Below are 25958 nucleotides of genomic sequence, written 5' to 3'. Positions count from 1 at the left end.
CAGGCATGCAAGATAAACACACTCTAGGCCATTCATGGCTGTTCCATGCAGGAAGCCTTGGACAGAGCTGAAGGAATGACAGCTTAATGGTAACAAAAAGAAACTGAATTCCCTCCTCCTACCCACCCTGAGCTTGCTTCCCCAGCTCAAAGGCTCACTGAAGCCAGCCAACAAATTCCCATTAGTCTTCCTGCAGGTTTCCAGATTTTCCTTCCACTTTGGGCACCACACACATCATATTCTCAGCAGTGGTGTCACTGAAGTCACGGAGTCTGAGCCACAGCTGAAGACTTGGCTTTGCTGTTTTTTGCACTTGAAGGCCAGTTACAAATAGCAGGTCAGGTGCAATTGTACTGAAAAGTGATAATCTGGCCAGAGTGACCATTTGCTGTTTTCACCCACTGCAGAAAACAGGCCTTACCTCAAAATAAATAACAAGTTAAAAAATAATAATTTTGATATAAATGTATAGTGGTCCCGCAGGTTTGTTTGCTTATAGGCTGACATCTCAAATTAGCAATGTGCTCATCTACTGGGTTTCAGATATTATCTGAGGGCTATTTCAAGGGTAACTTCCTGCAAACTAGTTTACTAAATTTTAGGAAAGTCCTAGGCAGCTTTTTGAATTCTTATGAATGTCAACATCTCTGTGCCAGAGGATGAAAGCAACATCAGGCCCTTCATTTCTGTAAAGCACTTGCAGAGCCTCACATGAAAGACACTTTGTCAAACAAACTAACTTAAAGTCTTTGGCTTCAGGTAAGTCTCATTCACCAAAAACCAAAAAAAAAACCCAACAACAACCAAAAAACAGCAACCCCAAAACAACCAACCAACCAACAACAAAACTCAACCAACCAAAAAAGCCCCAACCAACCTAACCAGTTTATTTCAGTGCAAACTTCTTATTTCTACCCTTTAAAGAGCAGCACACGTTGCTATGCTTTGAAAAAACCCTAGAATTTACAAAAGCCCCCAGCACATCACACACTACAGCCCCATCCAGGAACTGTGCAACGTTTGGTATGAAGCCAGTGGATATTCAGTGGAAAAAAGCTCAGTGTCCAAAGCAGCAAGCAGCTCTCATTAGTGCCAATAGGAGCCTGGCAACTAAACCTTCACACCTTTTTAAAGATCTTTCCTCTGTCTTTAATAGACATTTGCATGAATCTTGCTGAAACCAAGCAAGCAGAAATTTTAGCTGGGGGAAAAAACGTCTTAGCCATTAGAAAGCTGGCCCCATTCCAGAACAGAGAGCATCTGGCCACCAGCTGTGTTTAGAGGACAGCAGGCCTAAGGAATAGATCAGGGGAAAATCAGAGAAACAAGTAAGACAGTGCTGAAATTCGAAATGAAAGGAATGCCAGCCTTCCCCTGTGATGTCCAAAACCTTTGCCCTCCTACATTCCCCATCCATTTCTCTTCCCGGCTCTTAAACCTATTATTGGAGATTATTGGAAAATCAACTATTGAGGACAACACAGATACCACTTCTGGGCTTGGGAAGGAATCCAGCAGGGCTCTAGAGAAAAAAAAACCAAAAAAAAAAAAACAAAAAACAAAAACCTGGGAAGTGTGGAAACTGGCAGGCAGCATGTGAGGCAAAGTGGTAATGTGAGGAAATTCTGGAAACTAAGGGAGGATCGTGTAAGGATATAAGGAAAGATCTGCCATGAGGCAGGGACAGGATGTCTGTAAGTCTTCAAATATTACAGCAGTAGATTAGTATAACAACGACAGATGGAAATGCACCATCACTCATTACAGACCGGAAAATTCTGATTAAAAAAGAAAACCCTAAGTTTTTCTAAGGATATTGTATTTTTTTCCATTTTACCAACGATGGAGGCAATATTTGGCCTCAAAAAATGTGTAAATTATTGCAGCTCCTACAAAGACTAAAGGAAGAGAAAGCTTTTTATTTTCTAAGACGATAACACCATGTCTTAAAAAACATGCTAATAAAATGCTCTGTTGGAAAGAGCCTTATCTGATAGGAATGGTATTCGTGGGCACCCACTGAAACTCACATTGCTTTTTAGATTAAATTGACAAGAGCCCTTCCCCCCAGCCCCAGATAAATGGAAGGAAGAATCCATGCATGAAGCCACATATAATAAAGGTTGGTGATTATGAAACAGGCTAGAAGACGAGATCAGAATTGCAACTGATCTTGATGAAGTGGGGAAATCGCCCTGATTAGAGCAGAACAAATTTAATAAAGAGAAATTGAAAGTGTTATACTTTGAAAGGTGTAGTAAACAAATGCACAAATAAAGATGGAACTCCTGGGAAGGCAGCAGTGAATCCTTCAGGAATTATAAGACAGACTAGATCAAAGTCAGCCATGGGATGTCCTTGTAAAAAATATCTGGAGATATATTTTCTGATATGCTTTACAGAAACCACAGTAACAGTTTCTCTGCTTTGCTTGTCAGTGTATAAAACTCCTGCTGAAATATGGAAATTTGAGGAAAAACGTGAAGCCACGAGGGGAATGACAGCAAAAATCAGACATCTAGGAAACACTAACAAAGGAACTAGGAAAGACTATACTAGTGAGGCAAGGCAGATAATTCCTACCATACATAGAATAACTTTCTAAAACGATCTTGTTTTAGAAATTTGTTTAGAAGATCATCTGTTTTTCCCATCAATCAGGACTTGAAGGAAATGTGGCTTGATTTGCAATGAAGAAATTCTGAAGTCTCTTAGGAAAACCTTCTGATTATGAGAGTGGTGAAGATCATGGATCCTTGGGATTTTAAAGAGTCTGCAAGCTGCATATTGTCTGGCATGGTTCAGCTGGACCTCACCCAGCCTCGTATCAGGAGAGGCAGACTAAAATCACCATTTCCAGACTCTGCTTTGTGGATCCACAAAGCTTTGCTGGCTGCTTCCAGGAGACATGAATGCCAGGTTTACACAGGCTGGCCTTTCTGCTGGCAAAAGTCCTGGGACCACTGGTCAAAAAAAGAATTGGAAGTTATGACTTTTTTCTTAAGGTTTCCTTCAGCCATACATGTGCGATGAATTACTGGTATTTCAATTACCAGTATTTCCAAGGACAGAAGTTATTCCTGTATAAATCCTTAGCTGCAGGACCCTCCTGTAACAGCTCAGGGTGCCAAAACACGGTGACCACCCCATGTTACAGCCACCAAAAGCCCTATTAAGTCCTTTATTGCTGAATGAAACACAGTGAACTTCACCACAGACACTCTCAACTCAGAGGAAGGACTAGCACGGAGTTACCAGTGTTTCCCTCCCATTTAATATAATGATTGTTGTTTGAAAAACTTTGCTATTTTAACCATGAGGCTGCAGGGTGAGGCTTGCTCTTAGCTAGTTATTTCTGTCATAGAAGGATGGGTTTCCACGGAGGAGAAGGCACACCAAGCAACAACAAGCACCCTGTATTGCTGTTGTATTAACTATGGTCTTCTCGATGATCACAACATTCACACAGAAGTAGCCATTAGTTAGAAGTCCCAGACAACACCTTGAGTGAACATCCACTATGCAGAAAACAATATCTAATTGATATGCTGTGTTTCTGCAACATTAGTGGCAGTTTAGACATTTTGTTATTTGTTGCAGAAACTGTAGAGGCTTTAGAAGACCAAGCACAGAGGTCTAAAAGAGGATTTAGACCTCAGAGTCATAAAACAGCTTCCTACTGATAACTAAAGCCAAAACTGTTCTCTGAGCATGTCAAAAGCTGGAACATGAAGGGATACCTGATGCTTCAACAAAAGAAAAAGAGGTTAACATGCAAACTTTTAAATTTCCTAGAACGGCACGCTAGAAAATAAATATACTAATGTCACTTTGCCATGGAGAAGGCAACATCTTTGCCTGCTTCTTACTGTGGTTTTCAGAGAGAGGGCACCTGGAATGTTATGGCACATAGCAGATTTGTCTTGCTAACAACACGCTACAAAATAAACAAAGCTTTGACATTTAAATCACAACCCTCACACCACCCCAAGCCCTGCATTTGTACATTACCTATACATTCTCAGGATACAGTGAGAAATCATTCTATAGTACATATTTAATTATAATTTTAAAAAGTCTAACTCGGACACAATCTCTGGCCAGTAGCAAAATAGCCACACATCACTAAAATAAAGATCTGTTATTATCTCTTCACTGCAACAAACATGAATCAGCATCTTGAGAAGGAGCTCCAGGGGCATCATATCGCAGCCAATTGCACTAGATAAAAAAAATAAGCTCATTTTCCAAATGAAGTTTGACAAGAAGTAACATTGCATTTGTCCTGGCGAAACGAAGCACGAAGGTAACATTTCACGGGTACAGTCACCATGCAAACGCATGTTTGTTGAGTCTGCCATTGATTTCAACCCCAAATCACGAGTAGCATGCAGTTCTCCTGCCCCCCCAACTACTGTATTAGAGACAGTCTGGGTAATGTGCCTGTTCAGTGTGACCATAGCCTCTTAGGCAAGATTATACCACCCTAGGAAGGAATACAAGCAAAAATTGATCATACGTGCGTTTACACAATGTACATTTTACCATTTAAAAAACCAAAACATATTACATAGATTCTCAAACACAGCTCTGTTGAAAATGAAATTTTAAGCTTAAGAAATAGTTTTAAACTACAAGGCCACCCCATTATTTTGTATGAACAGTTTAAAAAGTTCCCACCCCTAAAAATCTGCCAGTATATTTCCTCAACTATAACAGTCTTACCCACTCTCTAATACAATTGATTTTTGCTGGACAGCAATAACAGTTCTTACATTTCTTAAATGCACGAGATAATGGACTCTGGGATACATATAGTTCTTAACTGTGTAACACTGAAACAAATCTGACTTAAATGATTAATTGGTCAATTCAGGTGTTCCCCAGCACTACCCTTCAGGCAGGGACTTCTGCTGTTCACTGATGTGAGTTCCTGCTTTTGTTGGCATCAAGCTCCACGAACAGGCTCGTGTTCAGCATGTCAGTACAAGGGCAATTCACTGGATACTCTGGTACCCAGCTTGCTCAAAACCAGGGAGGAACTTTGTCTTCTGTGTTCTCTCATCCAGGTGGGGACACAGCCCCAGCGCAGCACCTTTGGCTGAAACAGAACTATTTGGATGCAACGTAGAATTTTTTACATTTTCCTTTTTTTTGTAGTCATTTAAGCAACTGCAACAGGTTTGAGCAACTGCAACAGCAGGCTTAACTTGCGGGGTCTTTGAGGGTTACCATCTTCCTCAGCTTTACACAACAGAGCCCTTTGAAGAAGACAAATGAATTGACTGAATCCTTGTGGCCAACGTCCTCTGTAAGTCCTCTAGTACATTCTGACCAGATGTTTCTCCGTTCTTGTCATACAACAACTGTTTGAAAGCTTCGTTTTCAATGAGGACCATCATATTTTTTAGAAAGTAGCCTTCACAATAGGCAGATAGTTCTGTGACGCCGAGGAACTACAAGAAGTGAAATTAGAGAAAGATAACCATTCTGATAAAACCTCGGCAGCAAATACAGTGCATAAGAGCTGCACACAAACAAATACACAAGCTAAGCCTTTTAGACAGGCACAGTCTAAAATGTGCTTACTTACAGATATGAATGCATGGAGAGGAAGGAATTAATAAAACAGTATTTTATGCTGATGATTCTCCTAATAATTTCACGTTAAAAGACCCTGGCTGTTGGGGAAACAAAATTCCATAGGCTGAAGCTTTGCTCCCTTGGAAATGGATGGGAGTTTTACTACAGAGTTTACCAGACCCATGATTTCATGCTGGAAGGTTTAGGTTTTCACCCTAAACCTACAGATTTGAGAAGACTTAAGAGATCATGTTTCAAGAATGCTGTCCTTAGCAAGGATGGCGTATATGACTGCAGAAAGCTCTCATGCAAAATTTCATGCTTTGAGGAGAAATGGAAATAATCAGTCACTGAAAAAAATCTCCCCAGAGCAGAGACAGATTTCCCAGCATTGGACCTTTTAAGATTCAGCTGGGCAGGGTGCTGGGCCATCTTGTTTAGACCATATTTTTGCAAAGAAAGGTTAGATCAGACAATCCTTGAAGTCCCTTCCAAGCTGGTATTCTACAATTCTATGATTGCAATTGGAAAAATGGAAAGCCCATAGGGATATTAATGATATCAGTACTCTTTAGTCAACTGTTATTTGTAAATATGACCAAATCCACATTACAGAATTACAGAAGGGACCCGCAAGGATCACTGAGCCCAACTCCTGGCCCTGCAAGGGACCATCCACCAAACAGTATCTTTCTCTCAGTCTTGATGAGAAAGGCTGTGCCCCACATGTCTCTGGGCCAACCTGCTCACACATTCCCCTCTGGAAAGGCTGCTGATCTGCAGGTGCAGATGAGCTTGCAAAGCAGCAAGGTGAAGAAAGGTGTCCCTCACCATAGTTCTAACTAGATGATCTTAAACGTCCCTTCCAACCCAACTAATTCTAGAAGTCAAAGATTCATGCACAGCCAGGTTGCCTATTGCTGCAATGGCCTACACACAGCAGTGCCAACATGACTCTGGCCTGTAAAACCAACCCCATTTCCACTGATTCCATTGGAAGGTGCAGGCACAAATAAGTTGCAGGTTGGGGCTTAGAGGCAAACCAGAAGCTGGATTTAGCCACTGGGTTTATTAAGTCCCAGCATGTAAGAATTTTCTTCAGTCAGGATGTAAGTAACAGACCCATTTCACAATTCAAAGCAAACATGATTTTTAAGTAAAATTATTATTTTTACTGACAGCAATACAAATTGAGAAGTTCACACATGAGCTAGAAGACAAATCAAATATTTTTCAAATTATTCCTGCACTGTAATTTTTTTTTCCTCTTTCATAAAATGAACCAGCAGATATAACTCATTGGTTATTTTTATATGTGGATCTTTGTGCTATTTGAAGCACTGATTCCGTGTTATCTGTACACGAAGACCTAACATTATTATTCTCTGTAGGAAATACCTGATGATGGGAATGGAGGTTAGATCTGCAGGGGTTTGGAACAATCTACAGGATTACTCTCTTCAATCAAACCTCCACGTCACAATGCATCAGTTTATCTTTTGTATAGAGAATGCAAGTTAAGGGAAAATATCTCTTAAGAAATGCTTGAAGAATATTTCACTGCACTTATTTTGTGCATTTCCATCTTCCAAATGAAAATCTAACTACTACACATGAGGAGGGAAAAAACTGAAACTAATCAATGTGGTAACTACCTCCACCAATGCATGAAAATACCTTTTCTAGGACAAGAAATGCTATGCTTTGTGTCTAATGACTTAGGCAACCTCACAAGCTAAGTATATAATTTGATTCCAATAAGAAACTCTCCAAGACATAAAATTCTCATTACCATCCTTGCAGGGCTCTGAGCCATTGCGCTTCCACAATGTGGCATTTTTATATATTGACAAGGTGTCACCAGCATTGAGTGTATCACCCCCCTGGGCTGCAGGTAGGAAGAAACAGGTAATGGAAATGGGAAAATGCCTCTTGGAAGGTGAAAGCAGAGATGCCTACTTCACTCAGTGATTCCTGTAGAATCAGCTCAGCAGTTTGTGTTGCCATGAATGAGGCACAGATCTCCCACATAGTGGTACACTCAAATTGAGTTTGAACCACTCAGGGAAGGGGCTGAGAAGCTGCCACCTTGGACTTAGACTACCTAATTTTGGACTGTCACTAGACCAGGTACCTATTAATCAGTCCCAGTAAACAAATGAAAAAATCTTAAACATGTAACAAATGTACTCAGCATATGAGATACACACACACACACACATATATATATATAACTACTTATTATAAAACTACCTACAAGGATGACAGGAGACACACAACATGCAAGCGTGTGCAGTCATTTTTACCTTGGCATGATTATAAATATCCACGCAGTTTTCTGTATTAATGCTTTTTGCACAAATGATTTCACAGTGTCGTTGTAAAGCTTCAAGCTGGAAAAATTTAGCAGCAGAGAGAAGCTAAAAAAAACAAAAGGCATGGAAAAAATAGTCAAAACCTGCTAAGCAATACAGAATCAGAGCTTGCTTCTTTACTGTTTCATTGTATTTTTTTCTCTGCTCCTTCTTCAGTTAGCATGAAAGTACTGACAATAAGTCAGAATGAGAAGAGTGCTTGGTTGTTTTAACCCTCTGTAGTCCCTTCTAAATCACACAATGGGAATCTATACAGAGAGAACACCAAAGACTGCTCAGGTGCACATGCTGACTTTGGAATGGGACAAGGAGAAAAAGGAAACAGTGGCTTGAAGAATATTCTGTCACTTTGCAAACACGACTCTGCAATAGGGGACCTGCAAATACATGCCCCAAACCCAAAGTTCTAGTTCAACTTTCAACTGTTCCTCAAGATCTTTTTGAAACAGAGCACATGGATGTGGGGAGGTTAGAAGGAAGGTCAGGATCGAGAATATAGAGGAATTCAAACCAAATGATGATGACTATCCTGGGCAGTCTTGATCCAGAGAGACAACAAACCTCAAATCTGTCACCTCAGCAGGCTCAAGGGAATCAAATCAGATCTCCATATGCTCCTTGTCCTAGCCTGTGGGCAGCTGTTAGGGGATGTCCAGGCCAGGAGCACTGAAACCCTGGGGTCCATGTTACTCCAAGGAACAAGTGCACAGAGGTGGGAACTAGCTTTGTGAGGCAATCCCTAGCTAGCATTCATGTGAGAATCATGTGGCTGTCCACCACAGTTCTCCTGACACCAGCAGTGTCCTCCCTCTTTGGCCCTGAATCCCCCCTATGGCTATACTGCCTACCCTAGCACTGCCTTGGCATCTCTGCATGTCTGTAGGGTGAAAATGGCTTGAATTTTGAGTTCTCCAAGAGATTTCAGCAGTGTTAAGATTTCCTCCATTGCCCTTTTTCTGTCCTTTTACATCAGAGAAAAGTAATTTCATTTTCTGTCTTTCCATGGGAGGTCACTGGCTCTCTGCTCTGCTTTAGAAAGCAGGTTGGAGTTCTTCATTGCTTGACACCTTGCTGTAACCCAGCCAGACCTCAGGCCAAGCTGTTCACATGTCTAAATAGCACTTATTCAGGTATTCAGGCTTTTACACAGCCATTATTATTTGGGACTCATAACAAAAAGCTAACACGTGCATCCCAAAGGGGCTCTCATGCTGCACTGAGGAACAAACAAAACCCTGAAATTTCCATGACATTATTCTGACTTCTCCTATGCAGTCTGCTCAAGATCTACTTTAATCCCATAAATAAATCCAAGTGCTGGAAATCTGCAGTGCTGATGTGATAGCAGCCAGCTGGCCTCAATTATGAATTGCAGCAAAGATTTCTGTGGAGTATTTCTGGTGCTTCTTGTTATCATATTTGTAATAAGGCAAGTTACTAAATGCAGTTTTGAAAGATAAAGCCAATTCCTATTCCAGCTGTCTCTGTGGCTCAAGCACTCATGTGCTAGTTTGTAATTACTTTAAACTGTGAGGAACCATGGCTGAATCTGTTATCAAGAGATCAATCACTCACTCATACATTCTGGAATCTCAGAAGTTTTGAGATGTCACGAAAGTAGAGCAAGCTGCCAGCTGAAATGCAGCACAAGCTTTTTAACAGCCTAGGTGATAACAGACTCCATAAAGCCACTGCACTGCCTGGTCTAAGACTCTCTATTTCAGAAAAGGTTAGAAATTCAGGAGGTTTTTCTAAACTCTGAGTGAAACAGAGAATTAGAGAACTTTTCCTATACAGCTCAGGAAGTTAATGTGGGTATGCTTACTTAAAAATCCACTGCCTGCACTAGAGAGGGGTAATTTCAGTCCTGTTCTACCTGCCAGTTTCAGGCAGTTCCACCCTCTGGCTGCCAGACTGTAGTGTTGTAGGGATAGAATAATACAGGCAATAGTGGAACAGTGACAGGACAGAAGGAAATGGAAAGCAGCCACACCAGGGAAAGTGCAGATTTGCCATAAGGAGCAGGTTCCCCACTGAGAGGGTGGTCAGTCACTGAACAGGCTCCCCAGGGAAGTGTTCATGGCACCAAGCCTGTCAGAGTTCAAGGCACATCTGCACAACACTGAGTGATGTGGTTTAATTTTACACAGCCCTGCAAGGAGCAGGGAGTTAGACTTGATGATCCTTATGGGTCTCTTCCAGCTTGAGTTATTCTATGACTCTGTGATCATGGTGGCAGGCACTGATGATTACCAGCTGTTTAAGTAGCTCTGAATTTAGTATTTTACCGACCTGCATTTTTTTTGGCTGCCTGGAAAGTCCCTGAATGATTATCAAGAATTTGCTCAATATATCTTAGTTCTGTATAGTTGGAGTGGTTTTGCTGATCATAGCTGACAGCATGTATTTGAAGGGGATAACTTCCTAATCTGTAAGGTTTTGGTTGCATGGCTACACTGAGGGTTCAGTCAGCTCCACTGGCTTGTTTGCCTTTTGCAAAAGGCCAAAACAGCACCTGGGTGTTTTACATCCAGTGAAAAAGGGGCAAAGAAGTCTCTGTAACTGAGAGAGCAGATTATGATTTTATTATTCATTAAATTTGAGAGTTGCATGATTGAAATTGAACTGAACTGTGTCTCCTGTGGACTTCTCTCATGGTTACAGCCCAGCACATGCCCAAGGCTTCTCCCATGTGAGGAACCAAATTGGATGCCTTAAAGCTACTGAGATAGGGTGGATGGAACACTAAGCTGCTGGAAATTGGTTCTAGATTTTGGTAACACCAGCTTTGCCTCTAAGTAGGTATTTGCAAATTCTCCCAGTCTCCTGCCAGACTGCAGAGAGCCTGGACACTCCAGCTGAGGCACTGCTGGCTCTTACAGGAGTATTCTGATCATGGCCAAGTGCCCTTGGGGGAATGGTACACAGATCAGTCAGCACCACTCCCACTGCAATTAAATAAAAGTCTCTTACCTCCATAATTTCATTATTTTTAATCAGGAGTGACTCTGCACCTCCATAATAAAGATACTGCATAACCAGCTGTAATAAAACAAATGAGTTTTATAAAAATCAATCCAAGACATAGAGGAACAGGAACAATGCAGGCAATACCCAAGGCTCTCCTAACACCACCCCAGATTTGTAGGTAAAAATGGCTCAAGCCTCCTGATTTCAAAGATATACTTGGTTACTCTCTCTGCAAAGTTCAGTGTTTCCTTCTCACAGGTAATCTAATGTCTCAACCCTCACCCTCAAATTGTCTGGATTTCCTGGTGAGCTCTAAACAGCTTGCAGGTAACTGATTAACTCATTTTGAATTTTCAGTGTATTTCCCAGTCTGTTAAGTACACCATTGATTCAGGCAAACACAGCATATATAATGATTATTCCTTTATACCTTCCCTGGCAAAGGCCACCTTCATCCTGCTGTGTGTGGGCATGCATGGATGATAAGAAAGAGGTGGAGGAGGCTCTGCACTGTAATACAAGCCAGCTAAGATACCCCTGTGGGGAGCCCAGTTATTGCAGGCAGCAGGGAATTATGTGCAGTGGTAGCAGTTGATACATGGAGCTGCCTGAGCTCCAGCTCAAAGCAAGGGAAGCATATCCATGGACATGCTCCAAGTACAGAGAGCAAGCTCTGCCTTTTCATGGCAAAAAATTGATTGGAGAGCACTGCTAAGGAGGGGAATGACATGTGTCTCTTCCAAACCTGTCCATTAAACACAGAAAGAGCCAACAACAGAAAGAAATGCCTTATGCTGACAGGCAGTGCTTTGTGTGCACAGCCCATGTCAGTGAAATGCATGTTGCTATATCTGCTGGGGCACGTTTGCAATCAATAGCAGTCAGCAGTGCTCAAACAGAGATGAAGCCTGTGCTTGTGAAACTGCTGCTCTGGTTTATCAGCTACATAGGTACTAATCTGGACAGGGCATGCATGGTGTTCCTCTTACAAGTTCCATTCAAATTCAGCATGAAGACTGTACCTGAAAGATGGGGTACTTGACATAGTTGATCTCAATACAAGTACTGTCAGATGAGGGCTTGCTAGACAGCAGTGCTTTAAACCTAAGTAAAAAGGACCAAAATTGAAATATCAGCCCTATTATCTCTGTGGAAAAATGTAGTAGAGACAGTACAGAAGTGCAGTGGAATGACAGCATCAACTCCTGCAAAAACAGTATACTGAAATGAACATATTTGTCACCAAAAAGCAGCAACTAACATAAAGCTCAAACCAAAAGGAAGAAGCCTCTCTCTAGAAGATTTCAATTTGAAATTTTTGAAAAATACATCTAATGTAACAGTACAATAAAATGTACATCCAAAATTCAGATTCTGTAATGATGCATATTACAGAACTAATTTTTTTTCCCTTGAAGGAAACATGATCTTTTATGAAAGTTTACAACATTTAAAACATGAATATTTTCCTTTTTTGAAAGCAATAAATTTTGGCTTATGTCCATTATACTGGTTTAAAAAATGTTTTGGAACAATATATTAAAAAAACAACACTAAGATTTTTAATGCTCCTATGCATGCTCAGTATAATTGTGTAAGAAGAGGCAGGAGAGAAAACTGGATAGGTTGCTGCTCTCTGAGTATCCAAACCTGAAATTCAGACACAAGTTTCAGGACAAAAAAACCCACATATTTTTAGCTAATAACTGCAGACTATGTGAGATACATACATACGTAACAATCTACTTCTCGAAACCAGGTATTCCGATAGATCAGAAGGTGAAAATGGGAAATGTGCTGCCAGAAACACCTGCCCTTGTACTTCCTCTCTTTGATAATTCATCTGACCTTCCAGCAGTAGTTCAAAGCTCGGCTTATCTCTCAAGACCAGCATTTGCTGGATGGTAACCTTTTTCCTATCAGGACTGCATCTTGTTACTTAAAATACAGATAACAATTCACTTGCTTTCACTAGTGCCAAACTCCATTATGAACACAATTTAGTAGGCTTAAAGCTGGAGTTTGGAACATATTTGTACATTTACCAAAAAGCTCTAAACCCCAATATCCATTTCTTAATTGATGGCAGGGTCAGGTACTGCAGTTACTTTATGCAAATCTCTTTACTCTCTGCCAGTTGTGTGGCAGCACACGACTAGCATCAATTCCCATGCATCGCTTAAATTATCCCAGCTCAGTGCTTTGTCCTTGCCACATCTCAAAATAAGCTGTTATGGAGGGCCAGCAAGATTTGTTTAAAAGCACACCTTGAATTATACAGCTGCATACAAATAACATTTGTAAGCAACTCTTGGGTTGGGTTGAGCTGGGTAACCTACATTCAGCCTTCTCAGCACAGGGAACAGAATATAAATACTGCCTTTGGATACAGTATGGTATGTTTCACAGCTATTTAATTTTATTTAGAAGTTATCAAATGCTTTCAATGTATTGTGTGATGGTAGCTTGTTTTTCCTGGAGACTGCTAAAACTGATGCAAGGCAGGATTTAACCACTCATAAGATAAATCATTAAGAATCAAAATATCACGACTCCTGTATGGTTGAGAACTGGGTGCAGTAACGAGCACCATGCCAATGTGCCTCAGTGGAACCAAGTCAGATACACGGCCAGAAGCATGGATCATTCACTGGATGAAAATCTCTTGACAGGAGCACTTGTTAAATGTCTGGCAGATCAACCAGAAACAAGCTGTGGGGATGTTCTGATTAAGAAAAACTTGGAGACTGGACCACTAGCCTTCAAAGAATTGGAACAGAAAAACGAACAAAAAACCCCCCACAAATCCACAAAATCAAATTCTATTTTTGTTAAAAACCAGAGATGTATCTCTCTTTTACCTTGGTGATGCAGTAAATAGCAACACTCGATGTGCATAAAATGGTCTTCCTTCCACCAGAAATGTGACATCTGACATCTCTTTATTGTTAAGAAAATGGGGATCTAGAATCACAAAAAGAAGGAAACAAAAAAGCCAATAACTTTAATTTGGAAGAGGTTAGGAACGTGCTGAGTACTTCCCCTGTTCCGACAAAAGAAAGCAACAGAATAGAAGGATATTGGTTTTAGTGAGTAAAGCCCATAAAGCTATTTTGGACAGCCTGAGACAACCACAAGGAGTTCAGACAAAGGGAATTCAAAGCTCTGAAGTCCATGACGACCCTTGCTGAAATGACAGCCAGCCATCCCTGCCATGTGACACTGACACAGCCTCCCAGCTCTGCTACCCAGAGCAAACTGCAGCTCAGCAGATGCTGGCAGCCCTATGCTCATTTATAATAAATAAGGCCTATGAGCATAGGGCCACTCTCCCTGTGTGAGGAAGTCTCCATCAAGAGGAAGAGGGTCCTGGAAAATTGCTTGAGTCTTCTCTCAGTCCCCTGAAAACACCCTGGGCTCTGCTGACCAAGCTGGGAGGGCTGTACCAATGCAGTATGGAATGTTTTGGAACAAAATATTAAAAAAACAACAGTAAGATTTTTGATGCTCCTATGCACGCTCAGTATAATTGTGTAAGAAGAGGCAGGAGAGAAAACTGGATAGGTTGCAGCCAGCCAGGGTGGTTTGAGATCCAGACAGACGCCTGCCTCCAGGCCCAAGGCTTGGATCCCAGCCCAATTAGCAACACCAGACAAATCTTTGCAGATTTACGGCCCCACTCCAGCGCACCTGATGACCCTCCTGATGTCAGTGGGAATTTTAGGTCAGGCTAAGTTTGGGGCCCTTCCTTCTTCTAACTCTTTCAAATTGAGATTTTTTTCTGACTTGTGGCCTCTTCAAGCACCTGGTCAGCAAGAGCCTTCCCACAGCTCTCCTTGGAGAGCCAATGAGGACCTTCCAGTCACACTTACCCAGGCGGGAGGTCTGCTTGCGCTTAATTTCCACGAGCTTTGGAATTGGGTAGGGTCCATAGCAGTGAGTGAAAATGACAGAGAGCTGCTGGCTGATCACCTCGTTCTACGCAAAAGAAAACAAATATATACAACTGTAAGATTAGTATGCAAAGGACATGTTATGTGTTCTCAACAGCTGCCTGTTTTAAAGGTGAAAAATGTGATTGCTGAAGCTTGATTAAAAATAAGAGCTTACAATTATTAGCATTTGTTAGAAACTACAGTTGTCATTTACTTGATTGCTATGTCTCCTGTACAAATCATTTTAAATGAAGTAGTCTTCTCTTCGGATGACAGGTCTTCTTTGCCTAAAAAATTCCATTGCCCAGTTCCCTCTGCAAAAACAAAGTTCCTTTACAACAGTGATTTCATTTTACTTGCAAACTTACTGAACTGGAAAATGACTTTTTTTTTTTGCTTTTTAGGAAATGGTCACTGATCACATCTTAGAAAACCCAAGCAACAGACAGATGCAGCTGCACAGCTCACACACTTTTCAAGTGCAGCAGTCTCACAAACAGACCCTTCCCCTACAGAGTGACTGAGGCACCAGAGCCAGCCACTCATTTAATCCCAAGTGTTTTATTAACGTGCTCTTACACCTCTGGGCACCACTGTGCTGTGGAAGGCACCAGACCCTCACAGAACCAGGTCTGGTCCCTGGCCTTACTCCTTCCTGCCCCAGCTCTGGGGGCAAGGCACCCACAGAACGTTTTCCTACGCAACTTGAGTATTTGTACGCCTAAGATGCAAGGGTAGTGAAATGGATTTAATGCTTAACTACCGAAGTCCAAGATGAAAGCAGCATTTAAAAGCTTTGGCAAATTTAATCCCACACTTTGCTGATAATTGGAGCAAGTCTAGACAAGTTCAGCAGCACCACACTGTTAATTTATAGTGACATCTTCTAACTACCCTGTTGGCTGGTGAGTCTCTCCACACCAGGAAAATCATGAAATGGCAAAGCACTTAAGACATAAGAGGGTCAAAGGCAAAGGAAATAAGCAGATGAGGGACAAAAAAAAACCCTATCCTAGTATAAAAATTTGAGGAGTGTAGTTATTACACTGAAAATATCTCCAGACTTTAGAAGCAGAAATCGAAGCTTTCCTTGCTCTGAGCACATTTCAGAAGTGCTCCTTAAATCCCACGAGTGACGAGGAGTGGCAGAGATGCTGTAATGACTCTCTTACTGAATCTAATCCAACAGGGTGGGAAGGGGTAGAGCTGTTCCCTCACAGGCACATGCTGATGTCAAAGGAAATTACATGCACTCGCCTGTAGGCAGAAGTTGGCTCCTATTACTACGTCAGATGTAGAACTGGAAAGAAACACTAAGATAAGAGAAATACTCATACTGAGAGAGACCATTTAGCAGGCACAGGGCCCAGCTCCCAGAGAGGGGCTCACTGCTGTGGCTCTGAGACAAAGACGGCGTCTCACCCCAGGAGCATCTCACTGTTCAGCATCCTCCTGTTGGAGCTCTGCAAAGCGGCTCACCAAGGGAGTGAACCACAGGCTAAAGAGAAAAGGAAGATTTAAGGCCAGAGTTAAAGAAGGAAGTGACTCAGCTGCTGGGAGGGCTGGGAGGGAAAGCTTTAGACAGGCTGGGCAGAAAGAGAAATTTCTTCTCTGCTGGGAAGGGCTGTGCTGAAGCGCCAGGGCCGACTGAGTCAGGCAGGGAGGAGCACATCCGGGGGGATGCTGATTACCAGCAGGGCAGCTCCCAGTTGGATCTGGCAGATGCTGGAAGTCAGAAAATACAACAGAAGAAAGGAGAACAATTCCATGGTTAGAGCAGAGGGAAGCTTCTGGAGAGGAGAAACAATGCTCACCTTAACCTGCAATGAATAAAAGCAAAGTGCACTGAAGAGGAGGAGAGCTCTTGGCAGCCCCCTCCCCAGTCTTCTGGGGTGCACAGGTCCTGTCTGTGTCACTGAGGTTTTACTGGGTTCCATGAACTCACCAGTCCCAGCCACAGCTGTGCCTATACAACAGCTTTTTAGAAACACACACATGCATCAATAAAGACAATGAATCTCCTTTTTCCAGGGTGTTTGTGGGAACATGCTGGAAAATCAGGGTACTGGCTTTGCAGTGCCTTGTTAAGAGCTGGAGGCCCAACTCACCAGACCAAACCACAACCCCAGGGACAGGACATCCAGCTGCACTGAGACCACGAAAGGACAGGCCAAACTCAGCCCCTCAGCGGCAAGAAGGGGATCCCTACTACTGAGTGCAACCAACATAAAGAATCAGTCGTGCCTGCAGACAATCCCATGGGAGCCTGCCTACACGGGTAAGGTGCTGCCACCTCCCTGGGTGACCAACTCTGTTGTGAGCAGATACAAGCCCATTAAAAAACCACTTTGCCCACAAGCCTGTGAAAAAAATGGTGTCAACTAAGCTCTAATTAGCTCAAAATGTGATACATTTACATGAGAGATGCTTAAAAACCCCAAGACACAGAACAGAGATGGGACAAAGAGAAAAGAGACCTTAGGACAGACACATCAAAGAAAGCAGGACCATCAGACAGACAGTGGCTCTCGACCTCCAGTGCAGAGCACTGACCTCATTTGGCAGAGAGGAGGCTGGAGACCTTTGGCTTCTACTGGTAACATTGAATACTTACATTGCATGCCATCCAAAGGCTAAAAAATGTGCTCAGCAAGAAAGCTAAAGCATGTGGTTATTTAGAATCATTGCTAACCAATAGCAGCAAGGGAGAGGATTGGTAGGTTATCACAGCCCACCAAGTTTGCTTCCCACACCCCTAGCACGTAGCCAAGCTGACGGGACCGTGGCCATGGATCTACTCCCCACAGTGCCTCTGCTTTTACCAATAAACCAGGCAGAAAGAGGAGAGAGAAAAGGGATGCTTTATCTGCAGCTGGATGGCTGGGGAAGAAAATGGCTTTTTAAAGTCAAGTCCCACTCTTGGAGGACTTGGGCTGCTTGTGAAGTAACTGGGAACAACTGCAGCAGCCCATGATCTGGGGTGCAACCATTGCTCTGGAAGACAGGAGGACAACATCTTCAGCCTATTCAACCTTCACCTTCACACAGCGCCCACACTGAGGTGCTCAGAAACTCCCATTTAAGCACCAAGATGGTGCTTAAATTCTTCCTTGTTTATCCTTTCATCCTGTAAACCTAACTGTGAAAGCCCAGCTGTGAGAGTTCACTGCAGCAGGTATGGGCAGCAGGATTAACACTGGAGGAGCAAATCAAAGTTTGTTTTCTTGCTACAGTTTGATGTTGGAAAACGTTGTGCCAGGATGTGTGAGGCTGAGACCTGGAGCGAGGCCAGCCTCCTTTTAGACATGAGTGTTCATTTGCACTCAAAGAGAGCCAACACTCATCTTCTTCTGTGGGAGGGGGAAGAGAGCTTGGCACAGGATATAATAAAAATATTTACCTAGCCATGGGGTAGTTTACAGATAGGCAAAAGGGAACAGGGAACAGCAGCAAGTCTTCTGAGGGAGATTGTGCTTCCAGCAGAGAGCTGGTTGGTGAGCAAGCAACTTTGCTTTGTAGATACATGCCGTCCTCTGACTTAAAAGCATTCTTCAGCAGAGATCTAAAGGAATTCCCCAGTCCTGCTGAATGCACTTGAACTGTGAGGGGAATTAATAAATTCTTTTGAAGCAAAGCTGGAGGCTTTCAAGTTGTTGGACCAGAGATGCCTCATTGATTGATCTGAGAAGAGGGGAAGACCTGGGTGGGAAGTGCAGGGATATTTTTTCCTGAATGTCCATCTGACCAAAGGTCTGTGACAGGATTCAGGGAAGTCTCCTCCAGGCTTCAGCACACACCCTGAGAGAGCTTGCTCCATTCCAGGTTACATGGATCAATGCAGCATAGCCATTCTGGGATGTGTTCCTACAGGGTACTAGACACAACTGGGAGATACATAGCCAATATTCTCCAGCACCTGTGCAAGACACACGTCTACTCCCCGAACTCTGCAGGGTAAAATGTGTCCTGCAGACTGCTCAAACCCCACTGCAAGTTCTCACCAGCCTACAGACTCCCTACCACCTCCACATGGCTGCCCTCTACAGTGGTAACAAGTCAGGCTTCTCTTCCTTACCTCTGAAATCCAAAGCAGTATTTTGCGGTTTTCTTCTGTTGATGCTACCCTCACCAGCTCAGCTCCATTAATGCTGTTTTACCCTAAGTCTGCCAAGCCCTCAAATTCCTCTACTACACAGCCCAAAAACCAAAACCCCACCACATTAAGGCAGAAAAAGTAACACCTATTCTTCTGGGCTTGGTGTCTGCCTGTTAATACACATCTCTCCAGCAAGCCGAGAAACCACACTGCTCAGAGAACAGGGGCACTGACAAGGATACCTTCTCTGGTCCTGAGAATGTCCAGGGGACCCACTTCTCTGCTAAATGCAGAGTGGCAGAAGTGCTATTTCCAGTCACCCATCTCACACACTGACCACAGCAGCTGTTCCAGCAGTGTTAGTCTCAGAATATCCCGAGCCCACCAAGGACTCATCCATGACATGCTGGCATACCCTTGGAATAGTCCTCTATCTGTGCTCCCCTTTCCCAGAAAAAGATAATAAAGAGTGAAGTAACAGAGAGGGCTTTTTGCTGTTCCCCATCCCTGAGACAGTCTCAAACTCTGAGACCTTCTTTGCACAGGTATTCTGGCTACTGTCCTCTTACGTAATTCACTTTCAGCAAATGCCTCAAAACTAAATACATACCACTTCAGATGGTCACTTCTGGATGGTTAAACAGCATACGCGTAATTAATATTAGTCAACAACTGGAAAGAGAGGGAAGCCCCAGAGGCTGGAGCTACAGTTAGAGGCAGTGAACTGCACAACAAAACAGGTTTTGTTAGTGCTGGGCTCAAGCCCCTCCACCGCAAGCACAAACAGAAAAGAATTAATCACAGGTAAAGCACGAATGGACCCTTCCATTGCTTCTGGGAAAGCCGCCAAGCCTCCTTTTCAAAAGGCTCTTTATATTAGAGCTGTGCATTGTATGTAAAAAGCTCAGATCCACGGGCCCAGTCTAATCCCTGGGTGAGAGCCCAGAAAAGGGCAGGTGTCCCATCCACGGCATTTATTTATTGCAAATGAAGAAACGGTTCCTGCCTCTCCAGGGAAACATTTTAGAAGGTAGCAGAGGGTAGGAACAAAATCAAGCCTGTGTTAGTAAGAACCAAGCAGAATGTGTGTTATGAAAGCACAGGATGGGGTTGACAGTGCATCATTAACATGCCACTCGGTACCTGGCGCTCGCATCTCACACGCAGGATGCAGGATGCACATGTGTGGATAGCCTGGGTCCGCCTTACTCGGAACTGTTCAGACACAGAAGTGCTACAAGTGACAATGGGCAATGCTACAGATCACTGCAGCTGCTTGAGAACAGTGAAACCTGACTAACAAAATCACAGCAAGTCCCAGCCAAAAGATCGACCACCGTGTGCTGGCTGGGCACTGGATGACACATAGATGGGCATTAGCCACTCCATGGAATCCATAAGCATCCCAGGATGTCTTCAGGGTTATTTTTAGTGCAGGTTTCGTGTGTCTGTCTCCTCTGTGGAAACTCCACGTTTTTCTTCAGTTGAAGTATTTCAGCTGTCAGCCAAAATATTCCATTTTCAGGTGTTAATTTTTTCAAGAAAGGTAAAATATTATGTGGGAAACAAATATCATTATGAAACCTTTCATTACAATAAAACCTTAGTGTTATGCTGAAAAGCAGTTTAACAAGACAAGGAGGTGTCTTTCCTGATGGTCTCAAGGAAGAAAACATGCACAGCACTCTCCCCAGGGAAGACTTTCCCTTGGGACATGATTATGACAAGAGTGCCTGCCCCAGTGCTATGTAGGGTTCACCTCTCCTCTGTACCCATTGCCCTTCCTCTAGAACAGGGCAGTCTGGCCTCACACAATAAAGTACAGCTTCACACAAGCTCATCTGAAACATTCATTTCAGCCCACCATGAAGCAAAGGAAAAAAGTGGAAATTTCTAGATCCTTTGTCCTCCAGTGCCACTTTCTAGGTGGGCAATATCGATTTTTGCTGACCACCATGCCTGGATTTAGTGGAACAGACATATGAGTTGAGTCTGTTGAGGTTCTTCAAGGAACCTCTCCTAACATTTGCTTTAGAAGAATCAAATCCAGGAAAACCCCAGCAATAGAGAAACAGAATACTCATCTCAAGCTTCAGCTTCTGAAAGTTTTCTTGGAACACAACAGGCAGATGTTTTGGTCTTTCCTGCCTGCCTGCTGGATGGAGATATGAAAATGCTTTTTCAGAAGCTAGTGCATCTGTGACAGAGGCTATTTCTGTAAAGATGTATTTTAAGAAACACCCCAAAACTTTCCTTTTAAGAGATTTTGGTTTCCAAATGGAGAAGTTACTGCTGAAAGAGTACTTTAGCTTTTAAACCATATAGATTTCTCAAGATACCCACATACCTGAATCTTTTTGGAATTTTAAAACTGGTTATTGTTCTGAATTGTTATTTGTTCTCAATAACTGTCAACACCAGACTGATGGCTGTTATTCAAACAGCTCAGCCTTCCAAAAGAACCTGTGCACTCCTGCACATTTCTTCAGCTGCCTGTAGGTGCATTTGTAAACGTTGGAAAGCTGCAGGAATTTTAAATCCTGAGGAAACATCTTTGCATAGTAGTTTCCTGCATCTTTCAAACAAGCCTAGCTGTCCAACGCCTCACTAACGGGCTAAATATTAAAATAAACATGTTGCTACTGACAGAAATGGATGGGAAGGATGAAGAGAGAGCTGCAGAATGCAATGAAGGTATGGCAGTGAAGAATCACTCCTGTAACTTCTCAAGCCAATTCTGTCTTAGACAATACAATAGCAGGAACACTTACAGTCCTAAGCCAAGTTTTCCTGGTGTGAAGCACCTCTAGGAGCTTCAGCACATGTGCTCAATGCAGGTGTGGACTCACACAGGCACTTCAGTAATGCATGGCCACACACGACCCAAGGAAATAGCAAAGCTAAGAAAAAACCTGTCCTACAGGGAAAGGAAGAAAGCTGTAAGAGAGTTTATTTGGAATTAAAAGGTTGCGTATTTTCTCCAAAAAACAGGCCAAGGACACGCTGATGTAAATTGCTGTAGGTAGAAGAAGTAGTGGATGAAACTGGCTCATGACCTCATACAACTGGCAATGGTGCTGGTCCATCCATATGGATGAAGCTGGGTGATTTAATGACAATTCAGTCTTATGCAGAGCCCTGGAGTGGAAACCTAAATCCAGCCTCCTCCAAAGGCAACGTGTGCTTAACTTCCATGGTTGTGGGTTTGAGTCTCTCTTTTCAGGTTGTGGAAATGTCAAGATCAAACTGAACAGCTCCAGGATTTTTGTAGACAGAGGACACAGAAACATCTCTGTACATTCAGTGTATTATCCTTAAGAGAATCTCTGCAAAAACAGAAGAGATGACCTGCAAGCCACACCTCAGGCATTACAAGCCCATGGACCTGGATGCACTTTTAAAAGCCTCTGTTGAGGGGGACACTCCTCAGGTAAATATGGTCCTCTGACACGGGGCAGGTGGGCATTCCAGCTCATAGTCAAGCTCAGGCAATGCAAACATTAACCTCAGCTGGAGGGAAAGAAAAGCTTTTAGTCAGGAGTCTGGGGTAGTTTTCCCAGGACATGAAGAGCACAAAACAGACACCAACAGGCAGGAATTCAGTTGTATTTTCCTATCATTCTTCCACAACAAGATCTCTTGCATAATTTTAATTTTGAGGGACTTGACTCTGCTCTACAGAGCAGTGAAATTTAGCTCACAGCTACTCACTCCCAGAAGTGGCTCTCTGGCTTCAACATCACACAGCCCTGTCCAGACCACTTCTAGCAGGTTATGTTTGTGTGTTTGTCTTCCAAAGAGACTGAATCCATCCCTGAATGGCAGTGCCTTTTCTAGCCACGTAGTGCCAAAACCATCACACATCATCAACATCTTTAGTGTCAGAGTTTCCCTGGTTTGGGTTTTGCTTGCTTTTAGGAGAAGTGCCTTAAATCAAACTCTCCATGTCTTTGCCACAGATGTTGCTTCTTCCAGAGCACCTTGACCCTGGTCTTTAATTTGGTAATGACCCAAACTCACTGCAGGACAGCAGGAGCTGCTGAGGGAGCGACTGCAGAGCGATTCTCTCTGTTCCCACAGCTCTGCCCCAGCAGCATCAAAATACTGCTACTTCCCACTCCTCATGCAATTCTCAACGGTGCAGCTGATTTAAGACATTTAAAGGGATGAAAGGAAATGAAAGAGCTCCATCCCACTGGAAGCCACCAGGAGCTGGGTATCAAACCTTCATCGGTGCTTTTGGAAGACTTCCTCCAGGGCTCCAGAGCAGTAGGGAACAACTCATCTGCAACCTATACACTGTTCTCCCCCACTAACTTCACAGTTTGAAAAAAGGCAATAAACCTAGGGACTTCAGCTCAGCCAGTTTTCCCTGACTCACCGATTTTTGTTGCTGTTCTGTGTTACAGCCATCAGGACTTCTGCAAATTTTATTTTTGTTTCTACTGTCAGCATCCTGGTACATAGATAGGAATGGAGTGCTACCCTGTCACCAGGATCAGTGCTGGCAGAGCTCTCATACAAACCCTCACATCTGTATCCTCTAGAAACAGGCATTTTATAAGCCATCTGTAAGACAAAAGGGATTCCTCATATCTGACACTGGTCCTTGTAGGTATTGGTTACATTTTCTTTAATATTTTCATATCTGTAGCATTGCGCCTTTTTTTTTTTTTTTTTTTTTTTTTTTTTTTTTCATGGCCTGAGAACCTGCAAGAACATTTCCTATGACAGTACCAAGTAGAAAGTGGAGGCAGAAAGTTTGCTTCCTACACTGAGACCTGCCCTTATGTTTCCATGTGATTTTTGGGGACCTTCTCTCACCAAAATACTCAAAACTGTGAATTCCAGTCTGGCTTATCAAGGTTATCACAGCCTCTGAGACTGGGACTGTCACTCCACAAGACACTGAAAATCTGCCTGTTTAATTACCTCAGTTTCCCTGTTGGTAAAGGGAGGGAAAGATCTTCCACGTCTAAACTCATTAATATTAGTAAATTGTTTGGAGATTATGGGAACTATTATATACTGTTATATTATATATATACTACTGGAACTATTTATAGGAACACAAAATGCCATTTCTACTAGGTGCAAGTTGCCATGCAATTAAAATATACTGAGCATCACAATATGTAGCAAATGGGACATCTTGTTTTACATCAGCCAAGAATTGCTAAGTGGCCCTCTGCTTCCTAGTTGCTTATTTTATACTTTTTGCCCTAAAAACTCATTAAGGAAATGTACTGGGCCAGACTGTGATGTTTAGCAAGAGTCATAATCTCTCTCGAAGTTTCCAGCCCACAGGGAAAAGGATGTCTGTGCGGGCAAATCAAGCCCCTCTATCCACAGCTCTACAAAATGCAGAGCTTTACAGTTTGCTGTCAAGAGAGGGATGTGAATAGCAGTTATGGCCCTTCTGCACCTCTTAAAGGAGATTTCCATTCTGTGGATATACTCAAAAATCTCTGCTCTCAGCCCTTCTAGAGAAGGGGAACAGAGGATCCTTTAAATCTCAGCTTTACTCAGCTGCCTTCTATGGAGTGACCAGGGAGAACTTTTATTGGCTCATTCTCCTACAAACGAATTTCTGTGGATTCCTTCCAAAGGGTTGCATAGTCTCTTTCCTCATTTCTGTCTGGGAAAGCTTTGTGAGAGACCATTTGGACAAGACCACCACAATAATTCATAACATTTGCAGACAATTTGTAAACCCTTACAGTGTCCCAGAATGATTGATTGTTTTTTTTCTAAGACTATGAAACATTGTGTGACAGTGTCTTTGTGAATATGCACAAAGACAGGCAGTTCCCCCAGGCCCAGGGGCAGGCATAAGGATCAGCACAGATTTCCTCTTTTTCGTGCAGGGGTTTTTGTGATACTTCAGTTGTTTTGTCCCTCCATATTTTAGATTTCTAAGTGAGCCCAAAGCAGAAGGTAGCAGTCTCATTTTTTTTTTCCAGGTCTCCTACAATAGACCATGGAAAACCTAGATGTACCAAAGGTACAATCCCATGTAAATGATTTGTTCTAATGATGATTGCTGGCCTTAGCTTCAGCCATCCGGGAGAAATCCAATTGAAGTCATCCCTCACCCTAGATTACAAGGCCTAAACTGATTCTCTTTTAAGTTTTCAATACAATTCGTTTTATATCAACTTTCAAACCAAACAGCACTTTGCTGGTAGTTTCTGGATGAACATACATTAACCCAAGTGAGTACAGAACAAAGAAGTTACAAATCCTAGGATTTGGAACAATTTCCTAAGACCTATCTCAAAATATTCTCCATAAACACCCATCCAATACAAACTTACTGCAAAGGCAAGGCTCATGGGAGCAAAAATCAGAACAATGCTGGAACAAATATGCAGGATTTGCACAAGACTCTAGTCTAAGCCTGCTTCTGCAGCAAGATACAAGAAATAAATCCACATAGGCCATCATTAGTTATATCAAGTCTGGAATATTTAGTATTGAGTACCGATACCAGAACCTCTCCCCTTTGCACATTATTTAGGTTATTGCTAAAAATTATTTGCTCCTTGCTGTTACACACAGAGTTGGGTGATAAAAGTTACTTACTTTCAGTTTAACAATTAGAAGGTCATACCAACATGTATTGTGGAGCATGAGGAAAAAGAACACCAAACAAATAATTTTGATGCTTTTCATCACTACAGTGATTTTCTGGTAACAGTAGACAGTGTCTGGGCATTCCTTGGGAGTGACTGACTCTCCAGGGGACTAGTAGAGAAGAGACTATTGGTTGTAAAAAGTTTTGAATTCTTCACTAGGTAAGACATTTTCCTCTCCTTGCCAGCCCCATGATCACCCCTTTTGCCATTATACTTGCATACCCAATGGTACTTCCTTGGAAAGGCTTTGTTAGTCTGATTTGCTTGGCTAAAAAAAAAAAAAACCATCAGCTGAAAGAATAAATCTGGGGAAGCTGCAAGCACAAACATGCACACAGAACATTTGAAAAAAATTATCCTG

At 42.6% G+C, this 25958-nt stretch overlaps 1 protein-coding gene across 1 annotated transcript in view; it reads right to left on the bottom strand.

The window, feature by feature from the left end:
• Nucleotides 1-3058: 3058 nt before the first annotated feature.
• ABTB3 (ankyrin repeat and BTB domain containing 3) overlaps nucleotides 3059-25958 on the bottom strand; it is a 167999-nt gene continuing 145099 nt past the window's right edge. Inside the window, exons 12-17 of the mRNA XM_066320002.1 lie at nucleotides 14801-14906; nucleotides 13790-13892; nucleotides 11951-12032; nucleotides 10932-11000; nucleotides 7890-8003; nucleotides 3059-5456 (exon numbers count right to left, since the gene is read on the bottom strand). Of these exons, the coding sequence (XP_066176099.1) occupies nucleotides 5247-5456; nucleotides 7890-8003; nucleotides 10932-11000; nucleotides 11951-12032; nucleotides 13790-13892; nucleotides 14801-14906 (684 nt within the window). The 3' untranslated portion in view covers nucleotides 3059-5246. The remainder of the gene's footprint in view (nucleotides 5457-7889; nucleotides 8004-10931; nucleotides 11001-11950; nucleotides 12033-13789; nucleotides 13893-14800; nucleotides 14907-25958) is intronic.

This window comes from Sylvia atricapilla, chromosome 5 (genome assembly GCF_009819655.1).
Source record: "Sylvia atricapilla isolate bSylAtr1 chromosome 5, bSylAtr1.pri, whole genome shotgun sequence".
Classification (NCBI taxonomy): domain Eukaryota; kingdom Metazoa; phylum Chordata; class Aves; order Passeriformes; family Sylviidae; genus Sylvia; species Sylvia atricapilla.
Note: the sequence above shows the minus strand (reverse complement) of the source record. Positions and strands in the feature narration are given on the sequence as shown.